The sequence below is a fragment of the Hydra vulgaris genome, chromosome 13 (genome assembly GCF_038396675.1).
Source record: "Hydra vulgaris chromosome 13, alternate assembly HydraT2T_AEP".
NCBI lineage: Eukaryota > Metazoa > Cnidaria > Hydrozoa > Anthoathecata > Hydridae > Hydra > Hydra vulgaris.
The window spans coordinates 58,315,652-58,342,500 of record NC_088932.1 but is presented as its reverse complement, the minus strand read 5'-3'; the positions used below and the strand labels follow the sequence as shown (position 1 = coordinate 58,342,500).

At 27.6% G+C, this 26,849-nt stretch overlaps 1 protein-coding gene across 2 annotated transcripts in view; it reads right to left on the bottom strand.

Annotated features, from left to right (window-relative positions):
* The window catches only part of LOC100201021 (snake venom 5'-nucleotidase), a 66,128-nt gene that overhangs the window by 28,663 nt on the left and 10,616 nt on the right, over window positions 1-26,849 (bottom strand). For both annotated transcript variants that reach the window (XM_065815026.1, XM_065815027.1), the window contains 4 exons: window positions 18,487-18,681; window positions 16,933-17,073; window positions 8,650-8,855; window positions 5,236-5,438 (listed from right to left, as the gene is read on the bottom strand). In XM_065815026.1, the coding sequence (XP_065671098.1) occupies window positions 5,236-5,438; window positions 8,650-8,855; window positions 16,933-17,073; window positions 18,487-18,675 (739 nt within the window). In that variant the 5' untranslated portion in view covers window positions 18,676-18,681. The remainder of the gene's footprint in view (window positions 1-5,235; window positions 5,439-8,649; window positions 8,856-16,932; window positions 17,074-18,486; window positions 18,682-26,849) is intronic.

Genomic DNA, 26,849 nt, shown 5'->3' with positions numbered 1-26,849 from the left:
TAGTGTTATTTATTTAGTATATATAGAACATAGTATAAAACAATTATAAAATGCTGCTAGATAACCACACATAGAAATAAACCATGGAAAATGAATCATGAATAGAAAATTGGATACAATTTCTCTACATTTGAAATTATTTGCTTAAAAACAACAGGATTTTAAAACATTCAAGAAGATTTCTGTTATGCAAATTGCAGGCATTGTTTTCATTTTAATTTGCATAATCCTATAGCATTATGCATTATGAAAGATTTCTGCAAAATGATTTCAACATTAACTTTCCACAAAATTAAATAAAAAATGATTTTCAATTAAACAAAAAATAAGAAAAACAAAATTTATAAAATTTGTTAAATTTTTAAAGACTTTTTTATTTAAACAAAATCTTTGAATTTTTTAGTCATATCAAACTTTTCTATTTTATCAGTATTAAAGAAAAAGGAAAGTGTTCTCTGAAGCACTGAAAAGCAAAGCAGAGTTTTTGTTAATTTCAGTTGCAAAAATGATTTTTTTTCTGTGCAGTTTATTAGGAAGACATTTGAGAATGTGTAATTAATTTATTAATCATTAAAATCAAATAAAGTTTTTTATGTGTTCTGCGTGTTCTAATGTGTAAGTTTATTTGCTGCATTACTGGAATGAGATTCTGGCTCAATTCATCAGAATACAAATTAATTAAGATTTGGAATTTTTCTTTTAGTTAAAATTAAAGCTAAATTTTAGCTCAAATCAAACTTATATTAAATCAAACTATATGTCCATTTTCTTATAGCTTTTCTAGTTAAATTTAAAAAATGCAAAAATGTGCATCAAAGTAATAAACCGAGCTGTCAAGCGAAAGTGAAATGAGGAAAAAATTAGGAAGAGAAAAATGATAAAAATATTAAAAATATATATCGAACAAAACATATATATCGAACAAAAATATATATCGAACGAAACATATATATCGAACAAAAATATTATCAGAACAAAACATAGACACTAGAATAAAGCGTGTAGTAAAAAATATAAATTATAATTTAGACACTGCGCATGTAATAGGAATGATAAACTCCTAATGAAAAATCATGGTCTAAAAGAAATATAAAATACAAAACTTAACATGATATGCTCAGAGTGGATTTATTGTTATACTAAACATAAATCTTCATTAAGTACAAAAGTTTAACTTACTTTAAAACAAATATACATATGCATAGATATATATGCATACATATGCATAGATATATTTAAAATGAATAAATATTAAATGATAGGAGATACAAGTTAAAGGAAAAACATTATTGCTTTTGTGTAATCATAATTCATGTGGTGGTGGTTATAAACTTCTCCTCAGAATCACATTTATTATTTCTGGCATTTCGAAGAGGCTCAGCACCAAGTACTTATTTGAATAACTCTAGTTGACATAATATATAAACAGATATATTTTTAACTATTCACCTTTTCCCACCCACCCATATCACATAAAAGTTAAACTTTGAAACCATACTGTTGTGAAGCAATACAAAACGATAATAAAAAGTCCTGTTTAAAAAGATTAATTAGTAATAAATGAACTTGAAGACAAAAAAATCATTGCAGTTGATACAAAGCCGCAAAAAATGTATACCACATAACCACAAAAGACACAAAAAATCATTATAGCAGATTGCATTCAATTGTGTTATTAACTTTTATCAGATGGCTTATATTTTGCTGAAAACTTCTAAATTAAAATTTTAATAAAATGAAAAAAATACCTGAAAAATTAACTCCTTGCATAATATGAAACTACACAAAGGTATTGTTGTGACCCTTGTTGTTAAATATATAAAAATTGTTGTTAAATATATAAAAATTGTTGTTAAATATATAAAAGTTGTTGTTAAATATATAAAAATATAAAGTTCATAAAACTAAAACATTTAGTAAGTTCAAAATCTTACAAAAAATTTTTTTTCTTCAAATATTTTTAAAGTTAAAATTTATTTTGTTATTTTTTTGTCATTGCTTTATGTTAACAACAACAAAAAAATGGACACGTTTAACAAGTTTTATGTTGAAGGTTTTATATTTTTGATAAAAATTGTAATAATTGTATAGATTGGTTTTCCTCTCTTCTGTCAATCAATGAAGAAACTGCTTAAAGAATGAAGTTATGCTTGGGTCAAAAACTAGGGGAGTGTACAAAAATTACTAGAAATAAGATATCACAAAATCAAGGACTTAAAACAAATATCAAGAATTTTTATCAGTTTTTTTCAGTTTTTTATCAATTTTTTAGCAATTTTTATCAGAATATTCTGTTTTTATCAGAATATTCTGGGATTTATCCTGGTAAGAAAGAATTTGTTTCAGCTAAAATCGATAGTCAAAAACAACATATTTAATTATTACAATTATTACTTCTAAATCTAAAAGAGCAACATTTTAGAATTTCTAAAAACAGGAGAGAAAATAGGATTTTCAAAATTTTGTCAGCTTCATCAAAAATGGTGTGTAACAGTAGATAGTGCATTTGGTGTGCATACAGTGTGTGTCTGTCAAGTACACCAAAATTCAAAGTTGATTACTTATGCAGTGCCCGGTATCATTGAATATAAAGAACTTTTATCAAAAACAGTAAGTGACATTGAGAATCGCAGCTGTATGCTTCACAGTTGTGATAACTGCCCTAATGTAGAAAACTTAAAACAGTATATAAGTGAAATCTTCAATCAACATGGTTTTGAACATGAGGATATAGTGCCATACAAATATGAATATGAGGATACATTGCCGAGGTGCAATGATTTCGCATAAGTGAAATCATTGCACCAACGAGTGCCAAACAGTGGTTAAAATCCTTTAAAGGAGTTTCTTGAAGATTGTTTCTACAATTGAAAACTTGCAATCACACTATTTTATTTAAAAGGCACAGTCCTTATTCCTTCGAATTCTGAAAAAGAATCTTCAACAAAATCAAATTATTATTTTGCTTGATTTTGCAGAAAATCATAGTTTTATACCACAAGACGCAGCCTAAGGATTTCATTGGAATAATGGCCAAATAAAACTACATCCATTTGCTATATATAACAAAGATTTTGAAAATAAACTCAAACCAATAAATTATTGCATAATATCTGACTGTATGCAACATGTTAATGCTGTTAATGCATTTTTAGCTAGAATTTTAGAAGATTGTCTTGCCGAAATTGACCTTATGTTATTACTTTAGTGATGCAGCAGCTAGCCAACACAAAAACTATAAAACTTTTAGCAATCTATGTCATTATTTTCAAGACCATGGAATATGTGCAGAGTGGCCTTATTTTGCAACAAGTCTTGGTAAAAGTCCATGTGATGGTATTGGTGGAACCGTAAAATGACTTGAAGCAAGGACTAGCCTGCAAAATAACCAAATATTAACTGTCAATAAAATGTTTAAATGGCGTAATGAAAATATAATAGGTACTAAATTCATTAGTATTTCTGAAACTAATATATAAAAAACTAAATATATATAAAAACTAGCATATCATAACTATCATATAAAAAAAAAAAATCAAAAACTATCATATAAAATTTGCTAAGCTTGATCACCGCTACTGTAATTCTAAAAGATTTCCAGGAATGCATTTACATCACTGTTTTATACGATATAATTATAGGAAGCTAGAAAAGAAACGTATATCAGGTGATACATGCTTTACAACAGTTAATGCAATTAATAATGAAGAAGGCCGGACTTCGGACCGCATAGGAGATTTGCATGCTGGAATATATCTTGCATGTGTCTATGATAATGAAGCTATAAAATTTCTGAGCAAGAATTTGAAGAAATATCATCAAGTTTTGAAATGTTTAACAAAAATATTTAGAATATTATTTTTAGAACAAGATATATTCTTTATTATTTTATTTTTTACATTCTTTTATTGTAATTGAAAATTATTTCTTGGTGTTTTTTTTTGAGTTTCAAATTTATTCATGTATTAGAAATATATAAACCTTTATGTACAGATATCTTTATTTTAAAATTTATTTTTAAATTCCTTATTTAAAAAAGAATAAATGAACATTACAAATTTTTACATTAATATGTTCATCAGTTTTAAAGATATTGACTATATAAAAAATTCAAAATAGCTGATTTTAAATTCCAAAACTCTATTATGATAGAAAGTTTAAGTTATTTTGGGATGTTTTGTAACTGCAGATATCTCAGCAGCTACAAAAGTTTTTTTTTCTGTGTTTTTTCTTCTTCTTGTATTGAAGATAAATTCCTAAAAGTTTCAAGTGTTAAATTTACTGTACACCTGGGTTAGTAAGCGACTGGAGCTATGGCTGGGGCTAGGTTTGATAACACATAGCCACGACCGGGGCCAGGTTTATGACCAGGGCTGCATAAATTTTGATAGATCCTAAAAAAATGTTATTTTTAATTAAAATTTATGATACGAGTTATAATTAAAAACAATACTTTTATAGGATCTATTAATATTAATGCAGCCCTGGTCATAAACCCGGCCGGGGCTGCATTAAAATTGATAAATCCTATAAAATATTGTTTTTAAATAAAATTCATATCGTAAACTTTAATTAAAAATAACATTTTTATAGGTTCTATCAACATTTATGCAGCCCTGGTCATAAACCTGGCCCCGGTCGCGGTTATGTGTTATCAAACCTAGCCCTGGCCATAGCCCCGGTCACTTACTAACCTGGGTAATTTTGAGTTCTAAAATGGACTTAATTTTATCATTTTAAGGCCGGAGGTTTTTTTAAGGGGAGTCTAACTTCTATAATTTTGAATCCAATGTTACAAAAGTTATCATGATGATTACCACCTATATTCTCACAAAATAACATAATTTTCACATTTGCTTGTGTATTCCGCTTTCATTTGCTTTATTATTATTGAAATTATAATAATAATTTTTTCTTTAAATTGCTTTTTTTTATAACGTTGAAGTCCAAGATGGCTAAAATTAATCATTTTTGAAAAATAAATTTTTATTTTTTTTGAAAGTTGAGGTAGCTAACTGCTATCAGATTGATTTTCAAGTATTTAAGATAATTGGTTTTTTATTGATATAGATTTGAAAATAAGACTTTTTTGAAAAAGACAATAAATTGCTCAAAATAGGCTAAGACATTAAATTTTCAAATTGCCATAAATTTAGAATGCTTTAAGCATTCTAAAATTATGGCAAAAGCAGTTTTTTGCTATAAATATAAATATCCTAACATAACTAAAATAACCTGTATATAAAAAAGTATTTGTATGTCCACCAACGACAACATCTAGTTCTTTTACTTCTCGTGCAACCATTATATCTGTTTCAAAACCAGCATGACCCAAGGCTATGATAACTTTAACACCTTTCGATTCTAAATTATGTGCTTCTTTACGCACAGATTCTATTACATTATAAAAAGTGATGTTTGGACCAGGCCTAGACAACCTAAAGAAATACACTGAAAGCTAAAATCTTAGTTTGAAAGTTACTCAAAATATTTTTTATTATATCAAAAAAAAAAAATTTATTATATTTTTATATCAAAAAATATATATTTAATTTATTGCTTTATGTTATTTATTATTTAAATTTTTAAAGTAAATTTATTAATGTTTTTAAAAATAGTTTTTCATACTTTTAACAAATTATTTTGTATGTAACTCTAATAGTGGTTGCTCGCAGCTTTGTTGAAAGAGAAGATGTTTCAAAAAAATGTTATATATATTTAACTATTATTAGCAGTGTCTTCAAATCTTTAGTTAACAATTTTCTGTTATGTTAACTCAAACAATTGACATATTTCCATCCTCTTGTTCTATTGTTGATTTTTTAACCATTTAACTACTGATTTTTTAACCACTTCAATTGTGAATAGTGAATGATAATTCAATATTTACCTCTTATTATATATGTGGTAGTGGCATAGTGGTAGAGCGCTTGCTTTAAAAGCAAGAAGTTCTGAGTTTGATCCCCACCATATCCCTGGTAATATCACACTTAATTTCTTTCTCCGGGTAGCAGCCTTGTTTGTCAAGGTTTGTGTTTTGGAGTTATAGAGTTAAGAGAGGGTTATAACTACAACTAAAGCAACCTCCTCAACTGTAGTAGTTATCTTGGCCTTGGAGGAGGGGGGAGGGTGTAAACTATACTAACACTCAGAATTAGGGTCAGCATTCAGTAATGATGACCTAAAAGTGTTTAATGTTGGCAAAAAAATGCCAACCTCTTTTCTGTGTTTAATGGTAAGACCTTTGTATCAAATTATTTTTGCCAACCTGATGCCGACCTCGAAAAGATTGAGGTCTACAAATTATTGCCGACCTAATTTTTCCTAATTCCAAGGGTTGTATATATATACATATATATATATATATATATATATATATATATATATATATATATATATATATATATATATATATATATATATATATATATATATATATATATATATATATATATATAAACATCTTTGCTTCCAACAAGCAGCCACTAAATAATGTTGGAAATTACTGAAAAAGAAAAGATAAAGATTGTAGAGCAAGATAACGATTGACAGACGACTTAAAGGATTGCATATTATATGAATCAGGAAAGCAAGATGAAGGAAGCGAATTCCAAAGAGCTGATGTTCGAGGTAAAAAACTAGACGAATAAGCGTTTTTGGAGCACTTAGGAACAGTCACAGAAAAAGGATGACACTTAATTGAATGACGAGTAACACGAGAATGAATTATAGTAGATGGCACAAGAGACGCTAGCTCTTCAGAGCAGTGCCCGTTATAGTATTTGTAGAAAAGAGAAAGAGAAGCAACATTACGACAATGTGATAATGGTAGAAGGTTGGCTGCAAAGGCAGGTCCAACTATGTTTACAATGCGTTTTTGCACCTTGTCTAAAAGAGAAAGGGCATCATTAGAAGAACTGCCCCAGATATGGCAACAGTATTCCATACACGGCCGGATTTGAGATTAATAGAGATAGAGAATAGAATCCGAAGTAAGAAAGTATCGAGCTTGATAAAGAGATGCAACCTTAGCAGATGCTAATTATGCAACTGATTTGATATATGGTTTCCAAGAAAGATTGGAAGTAAGAATTAATCCTAAAAGGTGAAAAGTAGATGACTCATCAAGTACATCACCGTTTATAAATATAGGATAAGTTTTATCTGTATTAAAGTTCACCAGCCACTGTGAGCCCCATGCTGAAGCAGAAGTGAGATCCTTTTCAAGTTCAAATGCCCCCTCCAAGCAATCAGAGAGTGTTGGTTTCTTATCACGACAAGAATAAATGGTAGTATCATCAGCAAACAATGCCACCTTAGATGTGAGAATATCTGGAAGATCGTTAATGTAAATTAAAAAGAGCATAGGGCCAAGGATAGAACCTTGAGGAACCCCTGAAGTTACAGAATAAGAAGAGTGCTGTCCATTGAAGACAACTTTTATACTACGATTGGAAAGGAAGGATTCAATAATCTTAAAGATGTTGCCAGATAAACCATAAGAAGAAAGCTTATGGAGAAGACCAGCATGCCAAACTTTATCAAAAGCTTTTGAAATGTCAAGAGCGATGACCATAACCTCTCCACCTTTATCTAATGCACGATAAAACCTGTCAGTTATTACTGTTAGCAAATCAGCTGTAGAACAAGAAGTTCGGAATCCATATTGACGGTCAGAAAGTAAGTTATTAGATTCAAGATGAGAAATTAAGTGTTTGTTAGTTAAAGATTCAAAAACCTTGCTTATGATAGGAAGAAGACTAATGGGACGGTAGTTAGATGAATCAGATCGCTCTCCAGAATTTTTGAAGATAGAGATAACAAATGCCGCTTTCCAGCAGGCTGGAAAACAAGATTCTGATAAGCACTTGTTGAATAGTTTTTAGAGTATAGACGACAACTCTGGAGAACACTTCTGCAAGACAATAACAGGTATGTTGTCCGGGTCACAAGCTGTAGAAGAAAGAGTCTAGGCAGGAAAGTGATTTCATTGTTTCATTCACCATTTCGTTGTTGTAATTAATATTATTACCCTTATTATCATTAGATATTTATCAACAGTGTTACTAATAATATTAGTTAATACATTGGTATTTAAAAACTTTATTTCAGAAATGTATTAATTGATTGGTATCTTCTTCATTTAATATATATATATATATATATATATATATATATATATATATATATATATATATATATATATATATATATATATATATATATATATATATATATGTTTAATTTAAATAATTGCAATTTTTTTTTTTTTTTTACCATGGTTTTAATTTTTTATTAAAGGTTTATACCATATTTATTATACTACATTTATTTAAAGAATATTAATATAACTAAATTTAAAGTTTTAATTAACTTTAATATTATTTAAATTATTAAATAAGTTATAAAAATTTAAATAGCATTAGGATAACTTATGTTAGGTCTGTAAAGTCTTAAGTTGTAAAGTGACATGCTATGCACCTCATAATAAGTACTGTTAATGGCTTTAGTAATATAAAAAGGTCTGTTACCTGAAGGGGACCTGTAACTGACCTTATTTTCAAGAATGTACCTGATGTACTATGTACTACATACAAATTTGTATGTTAAAAAATAATCTTATCAATGATTTTGTAAACATTGTCACACCATTTTGTGTCAGGAGTAATGTATCCAATAACGCCAATTTTTACACCATTTCTTTGAAACACTTTAGACTTTGCAAATGTGGAGTTCTTTGGCCAATCAGTAACATTGCTAACATCCATATTTGCAGAAAGAATGGAGAATGTTACATTGATAATAAAAGGAATTATCCCTTCAACGCCATTATCAAATTCATGATTACCAAGTGTCTATAACATGCAAAAACAAACCTTTATATTCAAATATAAAAATAAAATATCTTAAGATATTAACTGATGAATTTAATAATTGAAAAATATACTTAAATGATTTAGTTACAAAATTAAAAAAAGGGATTCTCTAATTATCCTTAATTTTAGGAGCATGTGTCAAATAAAAAATAATATAATATATATATATATATATATATATATATATATATATATATATATATATATATAAATATATATATATATATATATATATATATATATATATATATATATATATATATATATATATATATATATATATATATATATATATATGTATACGTGTATATATATATATATATATATATATATATATATATATATATATATATATATATATATATATATATATATATATATATATATATATATATAATATCATATATTACATAATATAACTATAACCACTTTTATCTGACTGAGATATTTAATGACAGCTAACTGAAATATTTAAGGTGGTACTACCATTTTAAAATCAACAAAAAAAAATTTTCTTCAAATTCTAACAGTTTGAACATCCTAAGTCATAAGAATCACTTTACTTTTCTTAAAAAATTTACAGAAAGTCCCAAAATTTGTATTCATAGGCAACAGGGTTATTTTTGAACCCCTAGTAATGGCCTTAGCAACTATGTCTGTTTACATTTTTGCCCTATTTTCACAAACTTGTTATTATTATTGTAGAAAGGTTATTTTGATACAGAACAAAAGAATGAAGGTGATTAATCATATTTTTCTGGTCAGTTTTGATGTTCTTTAGTTAAAGAAATATTTTTAGTTTATGACATTTTTTATTTTAAAAACTGTTTTTCTCAAAATAATATTTTTTAAATATTTTAAACACAAAACATACATATATTACAAATATCTTAGAAACCATAAAGATTTTTTTAGTTTATGACATTTTTTATTTTAAAAACTGTTTTCTCAAAATAATATTTTTCAAATATTTTAAACACAAAACATACATATCTTACAATATCTTAGAAACCATTAGCTCTTTTTCTTCGAAATTTTCACAGTTTTTTTCATTGATATTGTAGAAAGGGCTGGTAGTAAATTTAAAAATATTTTTTATTTTGGCTCAATATTTTTGAAAAATTTTACCTCAAATATTATCTCAAATATATCTCAAATACTCGTGTCATTTATGTTCTTGTAATGTTTTTTTGACTCATTTGCTGCATTTTTTGTGACAAATAAGTAAAAAATGGTGTTTTTTAATTCAGTTTTTTAATTACTATCGAACAATGCTTATCTTTTGAGGAAAAAAAACTTTTTTCCTCAAAAGATAAGCATTTTGGAAAATAAAATTTGCAGGGTAGTACCACCTTAATATGATAACCAACTGAGATATTTAATATGATAGCTAACTAAAATATTATATATGACAGCTAACTGAAATATTTATATGACAATTAACTGAAATATCTATCTATTACTAGTGATTGACCGGAACTAATATTTTGTCGGAACCGGAACCAAACTGAAAATCAATATTTATTATTCATAGCGGGAACCCAAACAGAAAATAAACCCAAACCGGAACAGGAACCGAAACCGGGACCAAAAATAATATATATTGTTTTTAAAGTTAGTTTTAATTTAAACAAAATATTAAATTAATCAAAATAACTTATAACAAAATCCAACAACTGGAAGATTTTCTTGACAAAAAAGAAGTTTTTCCAAATTTTCTGGCTGGATTCTCTTTCTTTCGTTTGAGAGAATATCTCCAGCAGCAGAAAACAGTCTTTCAACATCTGTAGATGTTGAAGGTTGTGTGAGGTACTTTTTTGCCACCTTAGTCAACGCTAACTTGATTTTGGAATTTGCATTTTTTTCATAGCTTTTCCAAAACTCAAATCATTGAGAAGCCATTGGACTATCCAAAAAATCATTCAACACTTCTTTTATCATTTTGAAGATGATCGTGCATTTGGTTCTATTTGAGTTTAAGATTAAGGTTAAGCACATTTAGCAAGATTTAAGGTTAAGCACAATAATTTTGACATTATATGAACAAACGATGCATTTTTTTTTTATTGTCATCAGATAGAATTTGAGTTGCAGGAGCCAATTCATCTAGAGGTTCAAAATTGTCCATTTAGGACATGACAACGTGTTTAGCCTTTTGCAAAGCACCTTGATCTGAAAAAATACCATGTGTATCTTGGATCGAGTAGAGTAGCAACTGAATAATGCTCTGTTTTTTCAATTGCTGAAAAATGTTTTTCCATTGCATTTTTCATAGCAATTTTCAACTCCTGAACAATGATATCGCTAGAGGTTGTTTCCAAAACTTTAATTAGTGATGTCACAATTGGAATACAGGAACTGATGCAAGAGTTAACACCTCAAAAACACTTAAAATGTTCATTACTTTTTCACAGAGGCTCCAATCTTGGATAGAAAATTCAATTCCCACTGAAGGAAATTTGATTAAGGTGGCAGCAATAGCTGACTTCAGGTGTAAAGTTTGCTCAAGCATATAATAGGTAGAGTTACATCTTGTGGCAACATAGTTTTTTGAGCCAAGTTTGACTTTTTTATCCACTTGGATTTTTTGCTGTCTGTAAAGTTCAGTGTAGAAAGCAGTAGAATGGGATGCGTAAGAACAGAGTTTTCGACTCTTTGCAATCAGTCTGTCTATGATTGGATGTGAAAATAGTTCTTTTTTGATGTTAAGTTGAATGGAGTGGTTAAGGCATCCAGCTGACACATAATTACAGCTTGATTCATTAAAGGTTACCTTTAAATTTGCTGCATTGTCTCTTAAGCAAATTTCAATTTTTGAAGAAACTTCCACTCCTCTGTTTTTATTTCAATCTTGTTGAAAATGTTTTTTGCGGTATGCCTTTCATCAAATTGAGAACAAGAGATGCAGAATTTGACAGGTTCCAATCTTTGGAAATTAAGTGAACTGTCATCCAAAGGTAGCCATAATGAAATGATGACCATGCATCAAGACAGACTGACACACTTTTAACTTCTGATTGAACAAACTTTTCCTTGAGAGCAAATTTTATTTTTTCATAAGTTGGATCCAGTAAACTTCTGTAGTATTTTTCACTAGCAATTCGTAATAAAGAGCAATAAGAGCATGGTGCCTCAAAAACTCGGCATCATTGAGAATAGACTACGGTTGGAGGTCAAAAACCATCATTTCAAACATTGACTTGTGAAATTTTTGGCCTTTTTCAGAATTAGAGTCAATTTTTGAAGAAGCTTGAACCCAGTTTGGAATTGTAGATTTTAATATATCAATTCTTTGTTTTTTTGATCATATATTGAAGATTGGAAGATTGGTCTTTCTCTTGTTTAGTTTCAATTAAGCTTCTTTGTTGGCTTTTGTATTTCCTGAACTTTCTAACGTAAATTTGATGTCAGAATGATTCTTCAATTATATGAACTAACGTCAATTCTAACATTGACATTAGTGCATATAATCTGTGTTTTTTGGGGTAATCTGATTCTCTTGAAACTTTGCTGTTGCATACTTTGCACTGAACTATTCTTGGATTGTTTGCTTTATTTATGAAGTATTTCCATGCTAAACTTGTTTTTCTTTTTGAATTCATTTTGTTAAAATAAAATATAAGATGGTTTCTTGATGCTGCTGGTTTGCGTCAAATATAAATGTTAAAAATACAATTGACAAGTTTTTTGTATTTCCAATATTTATTGTAGTGATTGCTACACAAAAATTCCCTTTGGACAATAATTAACAATATGCTCTCTTTGGACAAATATTAACAATTTTAACACTACAATTTCCTTAAGGAAATTATAGTGTTAAAATTGTTGTCCAATTGAAGCAGTCGTCCAATGGACATTATTTTCCAAAGGAAATTCACACATGAATTCAATTAAAAACTGTTGTGCTAAACTTAAAAAAGAGTTGATTGAAGAGAAACAATAGATAATTTAACACTCTAGATTATATAAAACTAGGATAAAAGTTGGATTTTTTAAATTAATTGTGATATTTAATATATATATATATATATATATATATATATATATATATATATATATATATATATATATATATATATATATATATATATATATATATATATATATATATATATATATATATATATATATATATATAAGTTATACTTATAACAACAAATTATCTTTCAAATAATTATGATAACAAACTTTACAAGCTATGAATATTAATTCAAACAAGAAAATTATTTCGTTTTCAAAAAAGCAAAATCTTATTTCTGTTAATTCTCAAGCTTATCATTTAATTTAAAAAACTTTTTTTTAAATTATTTTATCAAAATGATAATGCTTAATAAAGCTTCAAAATATCCATTTTTGGTAGCATTCTGAACCGAAATCTAAAGCAATACCGGAACTGGAACAGGGACAGTATTGTGGCCGGAACCAGAACCAAACTGAATTTTGGTTGATCACTATCTATTACTATTGCTTTATAAATTTATTTTTTGTTTATTAATCTGAACTTTTTCACAACCTTCAATACTAATTGTCATATTTCAAATTATAAACATACAAAAAGTCTTAAACATCTCTGACTTTAAGTCATTCATAAAACACTACAGTGTCTCAAATCATTACATGTGATTTCAAAAGCCAAAGAGGTTCATAAAATTCCCAAGTAAATAATTCCAATTACTAAAGTAAATAATTCTAGGTTGAATGTGAGATTCCACATTAAAATACATGATTCTAGGTTAAACTCCACACTAAATTACACAATTTTAAGTTTAACTCCACACTAAATTACATGATTCAAGGTTGAACATAAGATTCCACATTAAAGTTATTATTAATTTTTATTGTTACTACTACTACTATTATTATTATTATTATTATTATTATTATTATTATTATTATTATTATTATTATTATTATTATTATTATTCAGGGTTCCCACAGACAAATAAAATTTAAAATCTAAGACTTTTCAGGACTTTCAAGGACCATTTTCCTATTTTTTCTGGATATTTGGTTATAAAATTCCTAAATTTTTCAGAATATTCCTCTCTATAAAAAGAGAAGGATATTATATATTGCATACGAACAAATAAGGCATAATAACGAATAAATAAAGCACACAAAACATTTGAAAAGGTTTTAAATAATTATTTCACTACTATAATTGACAAATATTAAATATTTAAATAAAAATAATAAACATTTAAAATAATAAACATTTGGCTTTATTAACATGACAATAAAATATCATCAAAGAATAATGTCACATCTAAAATAATGTCTAGTTCTTGTTTAGCTTTTTTTCAATCAAATCTAACTCATACATTTTTTTCTTTACATAACTTTTTTTTTTTAAACCTATTTGACTCTTTTAAAAGCGTTAGATCACTTTTTTTTTCCAGAAAAAATGGCAAACTTATCCATTTTGTTAGATAAGAACTAAACTTAACATTAAAGAAGTCTGTGTTATGTTGACAACTCACAACTTATGACAAACAATCTTTCGCTATAATGCCACATTATCACTTTGTTTTTTTCAATTTTTGCTTTTGATAGCCTTTATAGTACTATGAAATGAAAGCAGTCACTACTAAGAAATGAAAAAGAAATGAAACAATCTATTAAACAAACTTAAAATTAAATTAAAAATTCAAAAAATTCAAATTTCAAAAATATTCATAACTCCCAAGATTTCTTAGAAAAATCTATTGTGTATTACTATCATATATTACTATCATATTATTATATACATGATATTTGTATCAGGAGAAATAAAAGATTTAAAATCTGGTAGATTGTTAAATATCTCAGCAGAGGGCTCATCCAATAGAAAGCCACAATTTGGATAAGAATGGGTTATATCAAGACTCATCTCAACAGTTGCGTTACCAAGTGATAGCAAAAGTTTAGTTCTTGAAATATTCAACTTTTCAATCACCTGTTGTACTGTTATAAAATATGTACCTCCTGAAACTTGGCGCAATTTTCTAAACTCTTTTTCAAATGGATCAGTAGAAAACTTAACAAGAATGAAATATTGATTTGAGCTATCCAATAATGATCTACATAGTTAAACAACACCATTGCATGTGTGGTAAATTGACTGTGCAGTGTCACAAGTAAGTTGTTTCTCCTTTTTACGTTGCTTTACAGTCATCTTTAAAGCCATATTTCCAAAATTTAAAATATTTTTTAATCTATCATCATTTTTAATCTATCATCTGTTTCCTTAACATTGAGAACTTTCCACCATGATACAACAATGTTAATAAAATCTGCTGTGTCTTGTCTTTCTTTTATATACTGCAGTCCTGTTCTTTTTTATACTGCAGATGGATGATTAATTAAAGCATAGTTAGTTTAAATATTAAAAAATCATTTAAATTGGATAATTTAACTAAATTTTCAAGTTTCAAGGATTCAAGTCTATAAAGTTTTTCAAGACAATCCTATTGTTCTACTTTATATACTCTTTTATTATAAAAAAAAGTTGACCAGTTTTTTCAGTAAGCCAATAATTTCTATTGTTTTTAAGCAAATGGACATAATCAAAGATTAAGCAAATAACATCAAATAACCAGAGTTTAGCTGGAGCTGCTCTTTTAAAGATTTTGAAGAATGCCTGATTAATTTTATTTCCATCGAATATTATAGCTTTAACTTGACCTGAAGACTTCTTTATTGATTAGATGTTAATGCCAATTTGTTCAAAAAAAACTAATTTTTTTATCAATTAGAATCATTTTGGAAATGAATGGTGGTCCACCAAATAAGCAATTAACTATTAGACCCAATACAGTTTTTGCAAGAGAAGTTGAGTTGTCAATTGCTTTTCCAAATAATGTACTGATATGATATAACTACATTTCTTAAACATAAACCTCATCATGCAATAAAAAACAAAGTTTCTTTTTTCTTCAACAGATTGAAAAATGTTTTTCATTTCAAAAAAATGCTTCTCATTTAATTTAGAAACTTTGGAAGTTTTCTTGTCATAGATCTTACAGAAGGTAATTGGTAATCTGTTTGCAATTAATTACACAAACTTCTAAATGTAGCAAAATACTGAAAAGATCTAATAATAACCTCTTAACAATAAATCTTACTACCAACACACTGTGTACCTATAGAAGCTAAATGTTCCTGAATTACAATTTCTTTTCTTTCGGTAATCAAATTTTTTAAAATAAAGTAAAGGTTTTTCTTATATAAGTCATGTTAATTTTTAAAATTCTGTTTTTAAAATTTGCCATGGCAATAAAAAAAGATAGTGGAAATTTAGGACGATTTTTTTCCTCTAATTTTTATGTTTTTCAAATTTTTTATGTTAACCTCTAATTTTCAAATCAACTCACAATTGCAATTTATAAATTGTCATTTGTTACTTTTAAGTTTGCATTTGGAATTACTTTAATCCACATTTTTCTTTTTTTTTTTTTTGAAATTGATATACTAAGAGCTTTAAATTATCAGATTTCTTTTATGTGGATAAATAATTTGTAGTGCAGCCATAAATACAACACTTTTTACACATATTTTAATATCACTGAAATGGTGAATATAATTAAGCGTAGTTTAGAATAGGCCCCCAGTCTAGATATGCTGTTTGCATGTTGGGAAGGCTTGCAGTATAGATCGCCGTGATTGGTGCAGATGAGGTTTCACTTACAATTAAACTCCCTGTTTAATTGTAGGTAAAGGTAAGAAAAGTTTGTTAGCTTTAAATGATAATCTTTGTAGTGATACAATAAAAATATGCAAAAATACAATAAAAATATGCAAATATACAAATATGCAAAATATGCAAATATGCAAAATATGCAAATATGCAAAAATACAATAAAAATATGCAAAATATACAATAAAAATATGCAAAAAGTTAACAAAATAAAAATATATGCAAAAGGTTAACATCAGGAAAGGCATTTATGTTGTAAAAGATTGCTTCAACACTTTTATAACATCATATTTAAATAAGAAAATGTTACTATGAGTAAATAAAATAATTATTAATATTCAGTATTATTATTTCATTTTAGTTTTCAGTATTAAATATTACCATTGCATCATAGTTATCGTGATTCATAAAAGTTGCAGCTTCAATACCTCTGTATATTCCAAACCATGATGTTCCTTGAAATTGATCTCCACCATCAAGTAAAATTGTATTGATTGAATTTTTTCTGATTTTTTTTATCATCTAAAAGTTTTTTTTAATTTAAAATAACACCCAATATTTTTTTCCTTTAAATTTAAGTTTTTGCAATGTTGAATAAAAATCGAAAATCGAAAAAATATTTTTAAATTTTATGTAGAAAATCAATCATATTTAATAATACCAAAAACATGTAACATGTAACAAAAACATGTTCAAAAATCAGCATGTAACAAGTTCAAAAAACAAGTTCCAAAATCAGCGGTTGAAATTGTCATAATACGTTTCGAGAATTTAACATTGCAAAAGCTTAAATTTAAAGGGAAATTCATATATGAAAACTCTAAAATTTATATGTGTGTAATTTATATAAATTTAAAATATATATGGGTATATTACAATTTAGAGAAACTTTCAGTTGCTAAAGATGGTAATAAGACATAATCTAGTAATGAACTATAAAATGTCCAACATAAAATAGTTAATGCAATATTGATAATTCCTTAAAATATGCAAACATCTGAACCAACTTATAGAGAAAGAGAGCCTGGACCTAAACTAGGGTTACAAACAAGGCAGAAACAAACGTGTGCTGACCTTACACACTAGGCAAGAATCTAAGTTAGTGCAACATTTTTTTGTAAAGGTTTAATTTTTAATTTTTGTCATTGATGTGGAATGACAAAAATTAAAAATTAAACCTTTACAAAAAAATGTTGCACTAACTTAGAAATGTACTGAAATCAAAGGCTTAAAGTAAAAGATTATATTTTTGAAAAATAAATTAAGAGACAAGACTATTTAGGGAGATTATAAAAAATAATTTCTGAAAAGTGTTGAGTCTTTATGCCAGCGCAAATAGTATTCAGTATGATGATTATTGCTTGTGTAATAATGCAATAATGTTAATCTAAGATAAAAAAATTTGTGTGACGTTTACCAATTTATTAATATGATAAATCAGGTAATAAGTAGAAATTTAACATTGTAACATATAGAGAGGGTGCATAAAAGTGTGTGTGCAGGATACCAAAATTTGACTTTAGAAAAAAATAGACTTGAACCCTATTAAAAAGACGCTTTTCTATTGCAAAAATATAAACATTGCTGCAATAAACTTACAAAGTATTAAGAGAAGTTCTTATAACTATCTGCCTAAAAAAACTTTAAATTACGTGTGTGATATACAACTTACATAAGACACGTAAGTTTGATGACAAGGCATTTTCCCTAATAACTCCAATTTTATACTTTCCCTAATAACTCCAACTTTTTAGTATACTACTAGTATATTATAAGTTTATAATAAATATTATTAGTACTGCAATACTATATTTTAACAAAAATTAATTAAATTAAAAATTAATTAAATCAAAAACTAATTTAAAAATTAAATTAAAAATTAATTAAATCAAAAATTAATTAAATTAAAGATATTTTTCAAAAAATTAACTTTACCGTGTGTCTCCTCGCTACACCACCAAAACATTTTTTTAAAGTAATGCTTTCGTCCTCGCATCTCCCACCAAAAGCATTAAGTTCTTCTATTCTAGAGTGGACATCATTTGTGTGCAAAACAGTGATATTGAAATCAGTTAAAGCGACCTCGATCGTTAAAATAATTTGGATTAATGATATCTTTATCATTTTTAGCTAAAAGTAAACAAAAAAAAAATAGCCGTATCGATAATCGAGAGAACGAATCGCGCGAACGTATCGTGCAATCTATTTGATGAAGTATAGGAGGGGGGGGGGGCGGCGGGGAGAGCAATCAATTGAGGAACTTTTGCAAATTTAAGGAGCTGTTTTTTTCATTTTATACCTAATAAAAGATTTTTTAAGATATTTTAGCTTTATTGAAAGGTTTTTGGGGCTTCCGTTCTACAAGCTACGACATTGGTGTCAGCTAAAAGGAAGCGATATTTTTGCGTTTATAACTTTTTTTTATCAAGATTTACAGCAACTCCGTGACACGCGTTAATGCGTTTTTAATTGAGAAAACAAAAGATTGCGGTATTTAGATTTTTAAAATAAAAAATAAACTTTATTATAATATTGAAATAGCCTAACTGTATTATAAAAACTAAACTTTTCATAATTTTTTTTATATTTTAACAGATTTAGCTAAAAGTACGCGCGCCACAACGTGACATTGATTTGTCACGCAGTGATGCTCGTAATTGTGCAATAACTTGTAAAATGGAAAGTAAAAAATAAATAAAAAATTATCCTAAAGAACATATAGTTTTTTACCAAAATAAAATAAATATAAAATATTTTTTATAAACATAAAATTGTATTTCCTCGATAAAAGCAAAACATCGAGGCATGTGGAATTGCTGTTTATAATAAATATTACACCTATTAATTAGCTCTTTGTTCTTTTTTGTATCATATGATTTTAACTTTCTTGCATTATTGGATGTTGTATGATATTTTAATTTTCCAAAAACGACTAAGATAGTCAACCAAAAAACTTTGATTATTTGAGTGAAAGAAATCAGTTTCTACGATTTAAAATAACAGATTTAGTATTTTACCTCATATCATTACCTCCTTATTTTTTTCTCAAAATTTACCGCCCACGTAATAAAAACACTTTCTCTTGTGTCACTTTAATCCCCATGTGTAATTCATGCAGCTTTGAGTTATGGCTTTTTGTATTGATATTGGAATCATTAATATTTATTCTTTAAAAATTATTCGATTGATTAGCGTTAATTATTCGATTGCTTAGCGTTAGTTTTTCTCCAAATGATTAATAAGAGTTTACTGATCGTTTTGTTATTTGCTATTAGATTTAAAAAATGTCTTTGTGAGCATTTATTCTTAATTTCTTTTCATTTAATTTCATTTCATTTTCTTTGAGATTTTTTGTGAGGCTAAACAGTTTGCGTAGACCATATGCACTTGAACAATCTTTTTACCTTCTGGAATTTTTTCTTCTCTTTGATTAGTAAGGCCTATCTGGAAAAATCATTTCTCTACCAGTTGTATAAATTAAATCGATATTTTATTTTTGTAGTTTTAGGAACACTTTTTCAAAACGTAGTGGAGTGTTTTTTTTTTTTTCGCATTCTTTAACATTTTTTTCTCTTCGTAATGTTTTCTAACAATTGTGATCTCTGTTCTTTCTTTAAATTTAAAAACGTTTGTATCCAAAAGAAATACTGCTATAATTCATTTTTTTAATAATTGCGTAGTTTAACTGATCGGGTTTTATTGACCTTGATGCAAATACAACCGATTTATTATCTTATATAATATTCCAACTCCAGCTTTACATGTATATACCTGTATTTAGTGTATCGGAGAGAATAGGGAGAAGTAAGATAGCTTAAAAATTTCAATTGGGAGAGGCCCCTAATGCGATCTAAGATAAACAATGAAATTTCCTCCAACTATTTAGCAGACATCGCTTTGTTTCACAGCTAGGGATTGCAATCCCGAAGGTCTTTTTCAATCCCGGGATTCCAGGATTGAAAAACATCAATCCTGGGATTATTCCCGGGATTGAAAAATAGGTACAACATCTGTATAGTATTAAGTAGAATAAAAACCGTACATTTAACTAAAAATGTATTTATTAAATAAATTTAATTAAACATGTTAATTAAATTTCACTTGTTAAGTAATGTTAAAAATGATGTTAGAAATTAGGAGATATTTTATGTTTTTTGTGCTTCGAATGCTACTTCAGGAAGCATGACGCGTCCAAAATTTCATCGCCCAAACGGTTGCAAATTTTTGTATTGAATAGTCCAGCGGAAGAAAATGCCCGCTCACCCTCGACACTTGTCGGTTTTATGGTCATTAGAAAAGAGTAAATTCTTTCTCAATAATCGCCACGTGTACCCCAATTATCAAATAGTGTCATTTCTTGTTGAATTTTTGATGACAAAATTTCATGTCTAATTGGTTGTATTGGTAATTGTCATTCTTTAATAACACGATCAAGTTCCTCTTCAATACTAAAAGTATTACTTTCAGATTTTCAAACTCAGGTGTCATTTCAGGATCCTCAATAAAATCCAGCATGTTAGACTCAATTGGTGCTCTTACTAGAGCAGGATTGGAAGCATTTAATCTTTCCTGCAATTCTACCGAAAGTTTTCGACATTTAAAAGAAAAAGTAAAACTGTAATTATTTTTTCATCGACTTCAACGGGGCTTCAACCGTTATGCAGGTGTTACAGAAGTCCACTCATATCGGCTCGACGTTCATGCATGCAAGTCATTAAAGCTCGACGCATTTCTTTGCTTGTATTATTGTCAGCATCTTTTAATTTTGTAAACAATGTCGGCTGTAAGTAGGTTAGAATCTCGACGACATATTGCTTCAACCGTTGCTTTAATGGAAACTAAAGTTGTAATAATCTCTGATAATATTGTCACTTCATCATGTGAAAGAGCTATAGAATTATCTTACACTGGGTAAATATCGAATAATGATTTTTGCATACAATTTTTTACTTTGTAAAATCGTTTAAGCATTAACAGAAGGCTGCTCCACCGTGTCTTGCAATCTATTATTAAAGACAGTTATTTTCCAAATTCAGCCTTAGTATATTTTTGTAAGACGTCGTTTTTGGTAGATGATTGTCTAAATTTTAGTATTAGTTTGCGTACTTTTTTAATGACTAGCCCATAATAAACTTTATTTAGTTCAATTTTAGATCTTACATTTTCATGATTGTAGTCCAACAAATCTTCCTCTATGTCCTCATTTTCAGATGAATCATTGTCAGAAAATTCATTGTTAAAATCTGGCTAATTTTCATCGAATTCTCTCTTTTTATAAAAAACATCAATTACAGCAAGTTGTATGCCGTGGGCAAAACATATTTGTTGGTTAGCAGGCAGCAATCTGCCAAATTTTTTTATAACACTAGTTCCGTCGGTCATTATAGCCATAATGTCGCTGTGAAGATCAAGACTATGATCTTTAAGTTTTTTTCTAATAGTTCAATGCACTTTTCTGCTGGTATTAAACTTGTTATTTGAATTAAACTTAAACTTCAGAACTGCAAGTTTTGTCCATGAACGTTAATATTCATGTAGCGACGCTTTCGAAGTGACGTCCATCCATTAAAAGACGAAATCTTTCTCCTACACCGAATTCCGTTTTCTTGTGCACTTCAATTTGATGAACAAAACCTGATCTTATTTTTTTCCTGCACTCTACTACAAGATTATGAATTGTGTTTACTGAAGTTGGTAGATTTCTGAATCTCATAGCAGTTAGAGCGGCACGTAAGTCTGTTGAAGAACAAATCACATTAAATAAATGCCCGTCAGACGCCGTTAAACGAGCAAGTGTAGCACAAAGTGTTTTACCTTCCTTTTCATTAATCGAAGAGTATTCTGTTAGTGGCTTAGATTTCTTTTTTGATGGTTTATCTGGTGTGCATTCTTCGGTAATATTAGGTTGGGTTGGAATTTCGACCTTCACATTATGCACCGACATCACGAGTGTATGAAGTCTTTTTGTTGAGCTACCACCAATATTTAAAATCTTCTTGCAGTTTGGCAGTTTACACATCGATGAAAATATTTCCAAACAGCTGAGTTACTTTTAATTGTAAAATACACATACGACATGATGATTTAATATTTAATTTTAAGATTCTTATAAGAAAGATTCTTATAATACCTTATAAGAAACACACTTTTTTTCAGTTTGAATAAACTGACAATAGTAACTAAGCTATTAAAAATTATTAACAGTGGTAACTAAGGTATTAAAAAATCTAACTAATTTAACGCAAATACTTTAAAAGTGTTTACGTAAATAACTTTTTAGAAACAAGGTAAACTTGTATTATATAACAAATTATTATAACATGAATATAAACCGTAATATATAATGATACAAAGTGTGGGTATTGCAAGCAAGCATATTATAACAATATTTTTCATTGCTTACAAATCTATTATTTAAATCAGATCGTATTCAATTTTTAAATATGCTAACCAACGGGTTCACTTAAGACGCTGATAATGGAAAATGGAAACTAAAACGCAGAAAAAGGCGCGAAAATTTATTTTTCGAAATTCTGTTTCCCTCCCCTAACCAAACCCTCAGTCAATGTAGCAGCACTCCGTTGCGAGTCAGGCTATAAGATAGTCGATGTAGCAGCACACCGTTTTTAGTCAGGCTATAAGATAGTCGATGTATATTTCCGGGATTTTCCGCGCCGTTTTCTGCGTTTTAAGTTTTCATTTCCATTTTCCATTATCTGCGTTTTAAAAAAACCTCTAACCAACATGACACAGTGCGAAGATTTTCACTTTTGTTTTTCTCTGAATCAATCTTTTTCGATATCGTATTTTATTGTACAACTGAAAATTTTATAACTATTTTATATACTATTTTACAATTTTATAATAAAAATTATTTTATTGATACGCAAATATTATTGTTATTTTTATATATTTTTTCATTACGCTTTGTTTTGTTCGATCTTATAGGAAATCCTGGGATTTCGGGATTATAAAAAAAGTCGGGATCCCGGGATTTTGGGATCCCAGGATTGCAATCGCTGTTCACAGCGTGTTGTAAAAACCGCATTTTTTAAAATGTATCACCAAAAGGTAATTTTTGAGGGGTAAAGTACGTCAAAGAAAATTAATTGATCTTTTACTTCTTCCCCAATTGTAATTATACTCTGGAAACCTCTAAAAGAGGTAAGTTACTTTTGTATAAATGTGAAAAAATATTTTGACGAAGATTACACAGTTTACGATTAATAATATACAATTACTATTTTTTAAATAATAATTTTTGTCAACATTTTGTTAAATACTCGCTTGTCCAACTTTACCCCAATGATGCAGTTTATCTAAGTTTACATTATTAAAATCTGCGGTCAGTCAATAAATGCCCGAAATAAAAATCTTTACTTTTAAAATGTTTAAATATTTTTATTTTTAAGATATTTAACATTGTTTGGTTGAGTTCTTTTTTTTGTTTTTTTGTTAGGTGTTATGGTGTTCCAAGAAGACCTATCGATCCTATCACAGAGCTCCTCAGAAAAGCAATTAACTAGAAAAATTCCGTCTCTCTTCTTATCAATGTTGTTTATTTGGCAAGAGCCAGCGTTGAACCACGAACCTCTTAGTTTAGAACCTCTTAGAAAAGAGTCTTAATTAACCATTTAATTTTTTTTACAATAGCTATAGAGTTTACACGTTTACTTGGTTTATCTGTTTTAATATAACTCTAGTTTTTTCTTTTTTTTTTTTCTTTTAATGGGATAGGAATTTTTTTTTGGAGGTTGAATAAGCTAATTCAATATAAAATTTGTATCCTTACGCATTAAATAGTTTTGAAATAACCCATTATATAGCTTCAAAAGCATTTTTAGTATTTAGTCTTTTAACTCCTACTGTTTAGAGTAGACTTTTCTTTTTGCTAATGGCATCTTTTGTGTTGTTGTCCAAGGTTCTTACTTCATTTAGTATCACTACGATCGGTTGAAATTTGAACAATTTTAAATCAAATTTTCTTAAAAACTACCTAATTAATTGTAACAGTTTTCTTAAATGATGTATATATATTTAGTTTTTAGTTCAACAAAAAAATCAATCCTTAATTTTACAACATGCAAATACTTAAATGTTCTGTTAAGTATCCTCGGTTAAATCAATAATTTGACTTTTGTCACTTTTTTTACAGCTTTAATCCATAATCTCTGTTTTTTCAAAACTATTTGCACATTTCCTTTTTTTCCTCAAAATCGCTTACAATTGCCTAGTAAGATTCGCTGCTTAGGAACAGTTTGGATGATTTACATCCTTTGGAAAGATATTGACTCCCCCATTCATTACTTTTTTGTAATAGTGAATCGATGCTAGATATGGCCAAAATAAATTCGGTCCTTTACGTTTTTTGATTATAAGGAAAAGTCGAAATTTCAAGCATTCACTCACGTGATCTAATGTCAAAATTGTCTTTATTTTTCATGAACTTTTTTTTTTCTTCCTGTGATTTCAGTTTTAATTTTTCAGAACTGTTTGAATGAAAAATCTACTTGAACTTTGTAAAGTTGGTGCGGCTGTTGTATGTGGTGTGTTTAATGTGTAGTGTGGCTGTAGTGTGTCATGTGGATAATGTGTGGAACAGCTTCTTGAGTTAAATTTCAATGAATCAAGCCAGCTATTGATTTCTCCTTTTTTTTTGACATTAAATTTTGATTTTCCACTAAACTTCCTATTTCACTAAACCTTCTACTAAACTTTCCATTAAACTTCCTGTTTTCTGTTTTCTAGTTTTGTTCTCCTTATAATGTTTTAAAACAATTGCGACAGTTGATTTTATAACAATTTCAACCGTTGGTTTTATAACAATTCCAACAGATTTAGGAATTTTACATGTTTATGACATTGAATTTAAGCGCGAGGGATATTCTATAAAAAAATTTCAAAAATTTTTTCGATTTTCAAACTCTTTACTTAACATTGCATAAATTAATCAGATTTAAAAAAAAAACTACACTTACGCACAAAAACTATCATGCACGCTTCATTTAAAGAAATCATTAAAGTTGATTAAATGGTTTTGTTAGAAAACTCATTTTAAAGTTTTCAAAATAATGATAGCTAGATAGCTTGCAGTTCTTGAAAAGTTTTCCAGCCAATTTCTTATTTTCATATATTTTTAAAATTTTCAGCCTATAGAACTTTACGAAATTTAAAAAAATTTGTGGTAGCACATCATCGTTGTTGTTTCCAGTACTGAGATATATTTATCACCATGACCAAATACTTTGATGCTTGTATAAGTGAGATTATCGTAATCCAGTACTGTTTTTTCCAGTATATATAGGATATATACTGACTTTTGTTTGATGCTTGTATGAGAGATCTTAAAAAAAAATTTTTATGTCAGATGCTACTGCTTTATTAAACTATTTCTATAAGATGTTTTTGGCGATTAATATAAATCAAACACAAATAACTTATTTTGCGCACTGTTGTAATATAACAATATGGATATATACTATACAAAATATTCTTTTGTTTATTTTATATAGAAATGAATATGTTAAAAAAGTCTTTTTTTTGGAGACTGCTATAAAATAATATAAATTTAAACTAGTTATAAATAAAAATAAACTTAATCGTCAATAAAAAACTCCATCAAATTTTATTAGCGAAAAACAAATATTTAAGTTTGTTTTTAAAGTATCATTATACTTAAAAAGCAAATCTATTTAATAAAAAATAATTTTGAAAAGGTTTTAAACTATTTTAGACAGTTTTGCTTTGTATAACTATGGAAATGTTATAATTTTAACGGTAATAATTGTAACGTTTTTCCTTTAATGAAACGTTTAAGGGCCATTCCGCGCCTAAGTGAGTCCCGTAAGTAACACAGCATATAATCAACTATAATTCCTAAACTTATAATAACTGAACGAAATTTCAATATGCAGGAAAACGAAAAAATGATTTTGAGATGATTCATAAATATATAAAAATCTAATCTGTTAAAATAAAAAATATGTATCTAAAAATATGACATTACAAAGGTAACGGTGGAATTGCTCTTAATGAAATGTTTAATGAAACGTTATGTAAATGTTTAATTGTAACGTTTCCCTTTGAATGCTTGAATTTAAATGTTTAAACTGAAAGTTACAGAAACACTTACCTATCATTGAGGATGTTAAAATAGTCGTAACGCAAAAATAACTGTAAATAACTTTGTAATTTTTAAACTGTGTATTAAATCACAAGCGCTGATTTTATTATGTTTTATATTATTTTATGTTTATCTAAAAACTTTGATTATATTGGACATTTTATAAGTCGTTTAG